Source organism: Amphiura filiformis, unplaced genomic scaffold (assembly GCF_039555335.1).
Source record: "Amphiura filiformis unplaced genomic scaffold, Afil_fr2py scaffold_47, whole genome shotgun sequence".
Classification (NCBI taxonomy): Eukaryota; Metazoa; Echinodermata; class Ophiuroidea; order Amphilepidida; family Amphiuridae; genus Amphiura; species Amphiura filiformis.
Window position 1 is genome coordinate 195,003 of NW_027305511.1, and position 12,401 is coordinate 207,403.

Genomic DNA, 12,401 nt, shown 5'->3' on the forward strand with positions numbered 1-12,401 from the left:
GACACATGTTGCCCACATATTTCTACCTGTAACCTTTCTATGGAAGGCATGTTACTATCTGTAACCTTTCTATGGAAGATACTAGTTCCAAGCGTGCAAACATATGCATCGTCTGCAAAGAAGCATGTAGATATTGTACCACAACTTCTGGTTGCCCATATCCTCCCTGGCTGTGACATTGTGGCATGTCGTTGGGAAATTAGAAAGGCAACTGTTATCAAAGTGCTTCTAAACTGGCTATAAGTTAGATGTTGGGTGATATGGAGCAAGCCGTGGATGACATAATTGCAGAGGCTACCACCTTTGATGCAACATGTGATACAAGCAGTCAACTGGGACAATGTGAGCGATTTGGTGCTACAGCACTTGGTTGTCGAAAATTACAAAACGGAAAGTGACAACCACACCTAAGTTGAAACCTTGCCACAAACACCCATGGATGAAAAACGATTGTATTTGTAAATTAGCATCTAGAGCCAGTGTTAAACCAGGATCCACCTGATCCATGTCAGTTGCGTTGGCTGGAAGATGAACCAAACAAGTGACATTACCCAATATTGTGCAACCAGCACCTTCAAAAGATATTCAGGAATCAGGATAATATTCTGTGGTTGTCAGATGGACAGAAACTGTCATGAGCGAAGTGATCATGAGGATTATGATGACGAATCTGATGAATAAGTGACCACATCTTCCCATTAAACATAATCAAAGCTGTTTATATCATTGTTATATCTCACGCTCAGACGTAGCCATTCATGTAAGATGGCGGCATCCACGGATTTCAATGTGAATAAAGACTTTAATATTTTAAATAAGGACAAATATGTACCAAATATGAATTAATTGACCCTGTGACCGATCTAAGGCATTAACATCAGCACCATACCTGCTTAGATAGCTTATCATAGCTATTTATATGTAGTGGTGACGGCCATGTGAATGAAGAATTCAGTGGTTTATAAAATGACACATATGAATTCATTGATTCCTAAAACCTATTTAAAGACACTAACATCATTTCTATACCTGTTTAGATAGCTGATACGTAGCTTTTCATTATGTGGTGGCGGCCATTTTGGCGGCCATATTGGATTTCAATGTGGGAGAAGATTTCAGTGGTTTTATAAGGACAGATATGAATTCGTTGACCCCTAAAACATATTCAAAGACACCAAAGTCATCACCATAACTGCTTATATAGCTGATATATGGCTATTTATATGTGATGATCGCCATATTGGCGGCCATCTTGGATATCTCGAAATGCCCAAGGGTGCTGAGGTGGCATCAGTCAGTTTCTGAATCAGTAGGTCTTGACGATATAGAAACAGCAAAAAAACATTGTGCTGACGCTACTTTTGGGTTAAGACGATATTTCGGGTTTCGGCACCAGACAATCACTACCCCTTACTAACACACACTATCTCTTGTTGTCTGCCCCTCCGTCTCGCTCTATTTGTCTCTCCCCTCTCCCTTTTCCATATTTAATCGAAATGATCATAAAACTGTGTAGAATAAACACATTACATGTATAACAACAATTTTGTCTTCAAAAACGTACGTTGCGATTTTTAAAGACACATTGATGTCGAATATACAATATGATGTGTCACATGTTAAGTGTTAGTTATCACCATGATCACTGCACTTCAGTGGTCTGTCCACCAGCCAATAGGAAACGCTTACAAAAATGCAAATTGTATTCCTTATTAATGGGTAAATAGTTTCTCTAGTAGGTAAATGAGTCAAAATCGCAAAGTTATCCGAACGGAACAGTCATGAAAGTGGCATAACGGAATACACACTAGCCGTGGAGACTAAAGGAACCTAGTCATCATGGTCATGATGGGAAAATGTAACTTGATATTACTTGGCATATTCACATTGATTCTACATGATGTGTATGCTGACGGTACGTAATTTGTTATTTGGGTTGGTGGGTGTGTTATGGGGTGGGGGTGTGTGTGAAGGGATACGGTATGTGTCTGGAGGAATGTGTATGTGGGGGTGAAGGGACGGATGAGCATGTAATACGCACCCCTGATATAGTCCATGTTAGTTCGTTTTTAGCTGATGGACCGTTTTATGATTGAAAAAACAAACAATTAGTAATGTCCATAGGCAAATTAATGGTTGCAAACCATTTTCATGGGCATGTTCATAGCCAAACAGTTATTTATAAATAATGGTCGGCAAATCGGTAATATTTAGTGGCAAATAAAAATCCGACTTAGAAAAAGATGTAATTGAAAAACATTTCTTTTTATGTACTCGGTGCCTTTTTGTTTTTGTTTTTGGTTTATTTATATCAGCCGTCTTATCTATTCTTATTTATTTAATTGCCCTTGATGTTATTATAAACATATAAGCCACCCAGACAGCCGAGGGACTTGGATGTTATTGTTTTGACAAGGTTGGTACCGGGCGCCGGAGCTTTAAAATCCATGTCTAAGGATCAATTTAACTGTATTTTTTGCTCTCTTGAGTCATTTGTTTTCGAAACATGGACCCATGTCTAAGAGGTTTTTGTTAAAACTAAACCCATATCGTCAGACTGCTACGCTAATTGCCTAAGTCATTTTTACATGTTTCTCATTTACAATTTTGATTTTCTGAGTAATAAACCTCTTATTAATCAAATTTCCAGCCGCATTCTTCATTAACCCTAACCCTACCCGAGGTTTTTGTGCTATCGGAAGGGAAAGAAGGAACGAAAAAGGAGACAAGATGAAGAAGAAAGTCACTTGGCACCCCCGGGATTCGAACCTGGGACCCCTCGCATGCCACGCAGAAGATCCCCAGCATGTAGCTACACAGGTGACGTTGGCCCGGCCAACGATTCCCTGGGTATATATGACTTGGTCTGATTGCGTCATCAAGTCCCGTGGAATGCATGCACGCAGAGCGTTTTTAATAGTGAGCTTTAGTGAGTCCTAGTTCTGTTAGGGTTAAGAAGGCATATAGGGAAAACATGCATGTAGCTTAACCCTAACCCTACCCGAGGTTTTTGTGCTATCGGAAGGGAAAGAAGGAACGAAAAAGGAGACAAGATGAAGAAGAAAGTCACTTGGCACCCCCGGGATTCGAACCTGGGACCCCTCGCATGCCACGCAGAAGATCCCCAGCATGTAGCTACACAGGTGACGTTGGCCCGGCCAACGATTCCCTGGGTATATATGACTTGGTCTGATTGCGTCATCAAGTCCCGTGGAATGCATGCACGCAGAGCGTTTTTAATAGTGAGCTTTAGTGAGTCCTAGTTCTAATGAAAAGTGCGGCTGGAAATTTGATTAATTATGGGTTTATTACTCAGAAAATCAAAATTGTAAATGAGAAACATGTAAGAATGACTTAGGCAATTAGCGTAGCAGGCTGACGATATGCAAACCATGTAGGGTTACACTAGCCCCGTTCTCAAACCGCGACGCCTCTCGAACAGCGAGCAGAGCGAGCAGCGAGTTACAGTTGGACAACCATCATACAGGTATCAGAGTACAACTCAGAACCCAGTGCTAGGGTTACACATCCCGTACACACAAGGTGGTTAAGCGCAAGCAACACGATGGGATGTATTCTACTTGTGAAATAATGCATCTAAGATATATCGCATTTAGAAGCACTTAAGGGGGTATAATACCATGATTTTCATCAGTACCCCTCTTCTTTTTTGTGTACATAAAGTACATAAATATGTTCATCACCTCATCACCTAAACTTATGAAATATCTCTATACAAATTGCTTTTAAATCATTTTAATAAATCATTTTTGACCCTATATATTTTTTGTTCACTGTATCCTAGTAACTCAGATGTGTGTTTCATAACAAACCATAATTTATTCTATTCAAGTAGAGTACATGAATAGAATACATTAAATCCTTTGGTTATACTATCTATAGAAAATTTATTCAGCGATGCATGCTAAATAACACTGAATAAATTAAATAAACTCTTCCACAATGGATGCCTAGTCAATTTAATATTATGTACCTTCTATAACGTGTTGTTAGGAAAAGAGATTTAAAAAGGCTATATGTCATCATAGGTCAGGTTATAGGTCACTTGGTTCAGGTCAAATAGGCATCTGTGATATCATAATGAGGCATCGATTTTGATATTTTGTCTTTTACTGGATATATATTGAAAAGGTGTGAGGTGGATGAAACTAAAATACTTAAATGTAAATGGTGAGTACAATTTAGATTGCCTAGTTGAGATGGATTGGACAAGTAAATATAAAATAGTTACCAAAATCACAAAAGTGAAGCTTACGAAAAACTACCTGATATGGTGGTATAGGTGACAAGAAATACAATTTCTTTCAACATTGATGTAGTGTGGTTGTGGTAGCCTGTTACCTATGGCTTAATTAATTTTCAGTGAAATAATGTCGCAAGTTAAAAATACAAAATTAGCTCAACATTGAAAATAGAAGCATTTTAACAGTTCGTTTTTTAATAGGTGTGGCGCACCAAGTTCATGAAGTCATAAAAGAAATCAGGAACCACTTATTCCCATTTTACATATCAACATTATTCATAATTTTAACGAAATCCGTTGATAGTAATCTTTCTAAAATGAAGTGAATTTAAAACATCAGTGATGTACCACCTTTTGCCTTCTACCTTTAAAAGCATGTAAACTGCATTGATACCGATACCACCAACAGAACAAGACGAATTGCCCCTTCATTTTGCATACCATGTGTCCCATTTTTTCTCATTTCTTCACAAAATGGAAAAAATAATGCAATGGTGTAGTACATATAGCCACAAATATTCGGATTTTTTTAACAATATATGATGAACAGATTCCGAGCTTAGCCCACCTTATCAATTCACGACAGAGACATGTTTCGGCCTAGGCCCAGGTGAACAGTCAGTGTTTTTTAGAAAACAGCTAAACTGGTGAAAATGATCTCAAATTGTTTGTCTTTTCATGCAAAATCAGAAAACGATTACATTGCGCTATGTACGATGTTTCCTTACGTCAGTAACACATCAAAATCGACAATACCCATTGAGTCGCATTTAGTTCTATTGGATCAATTTTACCATGACAAATTCTTGTGCTACCCAAGATAGTTAAAACTATGCAGTTTCATCAAAATCCGAGCAAATTTCATTTTCGCCCCTAGTGGTGAAAAATTGGACCTATGACTTCACAATGTTAATCTTTTGCTCCATAACCGTTCATCATAGATAGGTCAAACTACTTTTTCTGAATACATATATTACAAAAGAATCACGATGGTGTGAGGCTTGAGACCCTCTGTGCAAAGCTCAATTACCCTTTCTACTAAAATGAGGGTACTGTTCAAATGCCTCCATAGCCTAAATTAATAAGCACTATAAGTACTACTCATGACAACTTTAACATGATTTGCACGATTGTATTGCATCTAAACTGTGATCAATTGCAACACCTCAGCAAATTTTACATTATGGTTTTAAGTGTAAAATTGATTTCGCCTCTATTTTCATTAATTTACATATCAATGACTTATCTATTTACCTAATTTAATATCTGCTCCTAATTTTTTCTTTTTACAAAACAGATATTTCATATGACATGTGCATCCATCCCACTGGTACAGATGCACCACCGGACGCTACGACTGGGTGTACGTTTACAGAGGATGAGGGGTTTGCTATTATTGAAATCACAATCACACAGCCTACTGCATCCCCCTCTGATTATTCAAGTAAGATATAAGATTATAGAAGCATTTAAAACATTGTCACACAGCCGTGACATTTTTTCATCTTGTTTTTCATCGTACAGAATCATCTTTCTTTCTTCTTTCTGTCGACATTTACATTGCTCTAGCACTCACATGCTTACACCGAAACTGTGCATAGATGCGTTTATAAGAAGATCGTTTTGTAGCCAAACCTTTCGATATGTAGTCGCTAAGATTGAAAATAAATGAGGTGTATATGTAACGTATCTCGGTGTATGATTTGCTTTGCAAAAATGCAATTTCAATAAGCATCACCACCGTTCGAGTTTTTATCACACAAAATTTCAAACTCGGTAATTTATTATCTGGACAAAATGAAGCCCACATGGAAACACATGTTGGATCACTATCCGGTGAGAGAGTAAACTAGGACTTGTAAAATTCCAAAATTGCTGGTTAAACGAAACATCGGAATTAATGGAAATGATTCTACAAATTTGTTTCATTGGACCGACTATAGTCTTATGACAATGAGTACATATTGTGTGTTTACTGTCACTGACGTATCAGGAGGACTAGGGTTAAGATGAAAATTACGTTTGCCCAGTATGCTCGGTGGTGTTTATGTATATCTGGCTTTTTTTACTAACGCTATATGGGAGCGTTCAACATAACAAGAATAATTACTGAACAGGTAGAATCATTGAAAAGGTACATTTTATTCTAATTATTCCCATTATTTTCTAAATCTGTTCTTTCTTACATTTCCCTTTAGCTTCTTTGTTTATTTGCTGCTTGTGCTTTCCCGTTTCCATGTTTTTTATTTAATTCTGTTCTCATTATATTAGCTTTTTTTCTTACATTTCCTGATTAGTTTCTTTCCTTCTTTGTTTCGTTCCGTTTCATTTAGTTACTTTAACCCGTTGGCCTATTACTCGTACTTTTTTGTCCTCATTTTAATTTAATTTTTCTTTATAGTACCGCTTCATGTTGTTTATACAACAAACATCTTTTTCCCGTATTTATTACGTCCTCTCATTAGCGTGTCTGCGGACGTGTTCACCCGTTATCATGTCCACTGGTCTCTGGCTCGCAGTCGCGTGGCTCTGCGCTGTTTACGCGCCCATTGGCGTAGTGCGCATTACGCACGAGGCGCCGACGCGCTGCCGGCCAGCTGCAGTGACGCGTAGGCTGACAACCGATTTTCATAACAAAAACCCCGTTTTTACCCATATTTTCACTGTTTTTGCAGCCAATTCTTGACCGTTTTCAACCATAAAGTTTAAACAGGTTCCCGTATATTCATCGATCTCCCGTATGAATTTGGTGACATTTGGATCGAAACTGACGGAGCCTTTACACGATACATACATAGATACATACATACAACATTCCCCTATTTATAGTAAGACTAGCGGGACACCCGCGCTTCGCGCGGGTCCCCGCTAGATGAGTAAACGGGAGCGTTCAGTCATTACTGAACAGGTAGACTCATTGAAAAGGTAAATTTCAATTTTTTTTATAGACCGGTCCCTTCTTGCATTACGTTTTGAGCTTCTTTCTGTCTGTTCAGTTTCTTCTACGTGGGCCTATCTCCCCCTTTTTTATTTTTTTTTGCTTAGCTTGTACTTTTCCGTTTCCATGTTATTTATTTATTTATTTATTTATTTATTTATTTATTTATTTATTTATTTATTTATTTATTTATTTATTTATTTATTTATTTATTTATTTATTTATTTAATTATTTAACCCCGTTTCCATTATTTATTTAAATCTGCCTTTTCTTACATTTCCCTTTTCATTTTCCGTTTGCATGAAATAGGCCTATTTAATTCTGTTCTTATTATATTAGCTTCTTTTTTTCACATAAAATTATTTATTTAACTTAATTAACCTTTTATTTTAAGTCTTCGTAGGCCTAATCCCGTTGTCCCATCCCGTCTCCCTAAACCATAACCCCGTACGCAAGTAATTAGCTATGCGGACCCGTGTACGCCGTGCGTGCAAGTCAAGTGGCGCGCGTCGTGTACGCAGACGGCGCGGTTTATGCTAGACATGTGGACGCGTTTGTTACGGCTGCCTTCGCAAACAGCACGAACTCGCAAACCAGTTTGCGAGTTCGGTCTTTGACGACGGAAACGCAAACTTTATCGGGTAAGGAGAATATAAGATGCAATCGTAAGTATCAACATTGTACTGATTTAATGGACATGATGGATAATATTCAAGGTCGTATTAAGGCGCCGTACACCAACTCACGATGTATTATTGCAATACGAGTTCCGGGTTAATATAATTATGCAGTGGAGTGGGGAAATTGGTTGGTGTGTATGGGGAGGGGGGATTATTTCTTAGGGCAAAATCGGAAACTTATCTTAAACTTGGGCGAATTTGGCGTATTTAGGCCTATCCCCATTTTGAGTCAAAATATTGTGTTTTCTGTGTTTTTTGTCGGGGGGAGGGTGGCCTAACTGAAGACAAAGAACACATGGGGAAATTCCCCCCTTCCCCCTTGGCGCCGCCACTGGGTATATGAGCCATACTGGGGACAATTTGCGAGACTTCCCTATTTTCAGAAGATTTGTGCTGAATACGACACCTGAAAGTCTTGATGCAACGATATAACCGTAAAAAAATACACAATCCCGGGCACACAATATCACGTACCACAAGATGGTGTATTGACCTGCTGATGAGGCAGTGAATTCTCCTAACAATGCCTTCTATTGAACTTAAAACGAACTGCCTAAGAAAGAGGGCAGTATACTATTTGGAGTGGGAATTTTGTATAGAGTTTGCGTTCCCGTCCAATTTGCGTTTACGGCCTTCACACGCGTTGGTTGGCATAGGCCGTAAACGGGTCCGCTATATAATTGCCCGAAAAACTCACTTTTTTACTGATTTTGAGGCCAATTCTTGCCCGTTTCCAACAAAATTTTCGCATAACCGTCTCGGTCAGTTCCTTGATCTCCCGTATGAATTTGGCGACATTTGGATCGAAACTGACCGAGCCTTTATACACGATACATACATAGATAGATACATACAACATTCCCCTATTTATAGTAAGATAAAGAGGGACTGTTATTTTATTTACGGTGTCCGATCGACGCCATCGACACAGCACAGTTACTAGGCAAAATCTAGCTACACGCGTCCTCGGCGTAGGCCACGAGCAAGCGAGGACGCGTTAGCCCGACGCGCTTTGTGGTGGCGGGCGGGATAGGGCCAGGGACGTTATGATACGGGAATAAAAAACATTATTCCAAGTAAAAAAAAGAAAAAAGAAAAAAAGGGGAGGGGTGGAGAAAAAGGATCGCCCGTTTATATAATAATATTCTTTTATAGTTATAGTTTTATTCATCGATCATCAATCAATGGAATAACATCATGGAATTATAAATACAGCAATATCACAATGGAATCAATCAATATTAATATATTATGAAGAAAATATTTACATTTTGAAATGAATACAAAAGTAATATTGCAATTGAATGCAAAATTAATAATAATCTTTATAGTCTGTAATAATACAAGAATATACGAGGGGGTATCCAAAAGTTTTTGACATCACCCAGAAGTGAAAGAGCTATACCGATGAAATTTTGTCAGTGTAATCACATGTACATTATGGTCCAAAAATGGTCTCATAATTAAGTATGTTTACTGTCTTTACATGGGGCACTAGATGGGCAGTAGGCGCATAACCTGCAATATGGTGAAAATTGAGGCACGCATCATGGTTAAGTTCCTGCATTTGAAGGGTTAGGCCTACAATGCTCAGAAAATCTATGATGAAATTAAAGCAATCTACGGTGATGATTGCCCATCATATGGCGCTATTGCTTTTTGAAAAAGGAATGTCCAAACTGGCCACATGTCCCTCACAGATGAGCCAAGAAGTGGACGTCCATCACTTACGGATGATGCGGCCACAATGAAAAAACTCAAGAAAGTGGAGGATCTTATCACGAAAAGGTTATGCGCCTACTTCCCATCTAGCGCCACCTGTGAAGAAAGTAAAGATACTTATGAGACCATTTTGGACCATAATGTACATAAGGACCAGTGATTACACTGACAAAATTTCATCGGTATATCACTTTCACTTCTGTGTGATGTCAAAAACGTTTGGATACCCCCTCGTATAACACATATGTGATGCGATCAAGCAAAATCAGTCGGAACTCGGCAATAATAAATTTTCAGTTTTTTATAGGATAGTAAAAGGGATTCACAAACCTGGATTTTGCAGAAAACCTCATTGAAATTGAACAACCAGTTCCAAAGATAAGACCAATTCAAGAGTCTCCAAAACAAGAGGAAACAAAAAGAAATGTTTGCTTTCTTTGGCAATATCTCAAAATCAATATTCCCGAGTTCCGACTGATTTTGCTTGATCGCATCACATATATACAGAATGCGAAACCCCATTACCTACTTTACTTATTTTATACTGGGGAAACGATTAAGCATCAGTTATGATCTCCTTCACTTGTCTACTTGTTCACTTGCGTAATATTTGTTTGTATACCTCGACTGCTCACATATAGACCCAGTATTGACCTATCAATGGGATCTGGTAGCCTAATGAATAGAGCGTCCGCTTAAAGATCGGAAGGTCGTGGGTTCGATTCCCATGCCGACACATTCCTTTGCTTTTTTTTCAAGTAGAGTTGTACGCCGGTAGGGATTTGTGTTTGTTTGTTGTCTTGTTTAATTGTAACACTTTGGTTTGGTAATATGTTCTTTCTTTCTTATTAAATATATTCAGTTTCCTCTTGTAGCGAGCAAATCGTTCCCCATTATGTTTATTTGTTCTTGTGCAGGATGTGTATCCCCATTACCTACTTTAATTAAATACTGGGGTAACGATTAAGCATCAGTAATTATCTCTTTCACTTGTGTACTTGCCTAATATTTCTTTGTGTCTATTGTATACCTCGACTGCTCACATTAGACCCAGTATTAACCACCGCTTATCAGTGGGAGCTGGTAGCCAAATGGATAGAGCGTCCGTCTAGAAATCGGAAGGTCGTGGGTTGGATTCCCATGCCGGCACATTCCCTTGCTTTTTTCAAGTGAAGACCTGAGCGCAAGAAGACCGTAAGTCCACTTGGCCCCTGAACATGTATACACGTAAGTTACGTAAAGTTTCTTATACTTTGATAATGGTTAATACATGTTCAGGGGACAAAACAGATCTTTCACAAGGTTTGGCCCTTGAACATGTATTACACATTATCAAACCCCAAGAAACTATACGTAACTTTAGTGTATACATGTTGAGGGGCCAAGTGGAATTACGGTCTTCTTGCGCTCAGGTCTTCAAGTTGAGTTGTACGCCGGTAGGGATTTGTGTTTATTTGTTGTCATGTTTAATTGTAACACTTTGGTTTGGTAAACAGTTCATTCTTTCTTATTAAATATATTCAGTTTCCTCTTGTAGCGAGCAATCGTTCCCCACTGTGTTTATTTGTTCTTGTGCAGGATGCGTATCCCCCTGACCTACTTTACTTATATTATACTAGGGAAACGATCGAGCCTCAGTAATGATCTCCTTCACTTGTGTACTTGCGTGATGTTTGTTTGTGTGTATCGTATACCTCGACTGCTTACATTAGACCCAGTTTTACCCACCGTTTATTAGTGGGAGCTGGTAGCCAAATGGATAGAGCGTCCGTCTAGCGATCGGAAGTTCTTGGGTTTGATTCCCATGCGGGCACATGCCCTTGCTTTTTTTCAAGTTGAGTTTTGTGCCGGTCGGGATATGTGTTTATTTGCTCATATAAATTTCTAAGCGCTTTTTAGCAAAGTCATAGTTTATTGAATTTACATCCGTATGACAAAACAGGCGAAAATAGTAACTGACATAGTTAATGACATACAATTTTGTAAGGAACACTTGAGGTTTTGACTTTTAAAACCTACGTATTGGTCAAAAATTGTGCTGGGATAGTAGTTTCCAACTGATTTACCACATTCGCTTTGCTAAAAACTTTGAATTGCGTTATCTGTTGACCTGCTGAAAAAAGGGGTTTTTAGGGAGAAGTGTTCGCTTTCGTTCGATATAAAAAAATTCTGATTGGATGAAGGGAACACTAAAAGGTTTCGACAAAAACCAATCACAGCGGCCCATTTTCCAGCTAGAAGCTCACACAGCTCTTACGATACTATGCCCTCAACCGTGTAGTGTAATCAAAGACAGTGTGTAGAGACAATTCACTGCTTGCTTGGAAGCTCTTGGACGAAAATATGTACTCAGGTGTATCGAGATGGGAACTGTGCATAGATGGTTTATAAAAGAATCGTTTTTGTATAGAAACCTTTCCATATGGTCTTGTTTAATTATAACCATTTGGGTTGGTAAACTGTTCTTTCTTTCTTTTTAAATATATTCAGTTTCCTCTTGTTTCCCGTTCGAGAAAGTGGGGAGATGATGCTGTGGATTAGAAAATGGACCTTTAATAGGTTTCGTATTATTTGTTACCCAACGCGAGTGAATGACGCACATGTCGTAAATGTTGCTAATTGAGATTTTACATTTTCATATAAAGCACTAAGTATGGATTAAAATGATCTCTGTCGGATTTACGGCTATAAAGTTATGATCGGTCAAATCATAGACTATAAAAATGGTCAAATATCATGATGGAAGTTGCACATTATATGGTTCGAAAGAGGAGATATCAAGCAAAGAGATTTATT

At 38.4% G+C, this 12,401-nt stretch overlaps 1 protein-coding gene and 1 long non-coding RNA gene across 2 annotated transcripts in view; both read left to right on the plus strand.

Moving 5' to 3' along the window:
• LOC140144283 (uncharacterized) overlaps positions 1 to 12,401 on the plus strand; it is a 241,163-nt gene that overhangs the window by 164,557 nt on the left and 64,205 nt on the right. The gene's annotated exons all lie outside the window — the stretch shown is intronic.
• The window catches only part of LOC140144287 (uncharacterized), a 74,873-nt gene continuing 64,205 nt past the window's right edge, over positions 1,734 to 12,401 (plus strand). The window contains exons 1-2 of the mRNA XM_072166106.1: positions 1,734 to 1,915; positions 5,562 to 5,708. Of these exons, the coding sequence (XP_072022207.1) occupies positions 1,840 to 1,915; positions 5,562 to 5,708 (223 nt within the window). The 5' untranslated portion in view covers positions 1,734 to 1,839. The remainder of the gene's footprint in view (positions 1,916 to 5,561; positions 5,709 to 12,401) is intronic.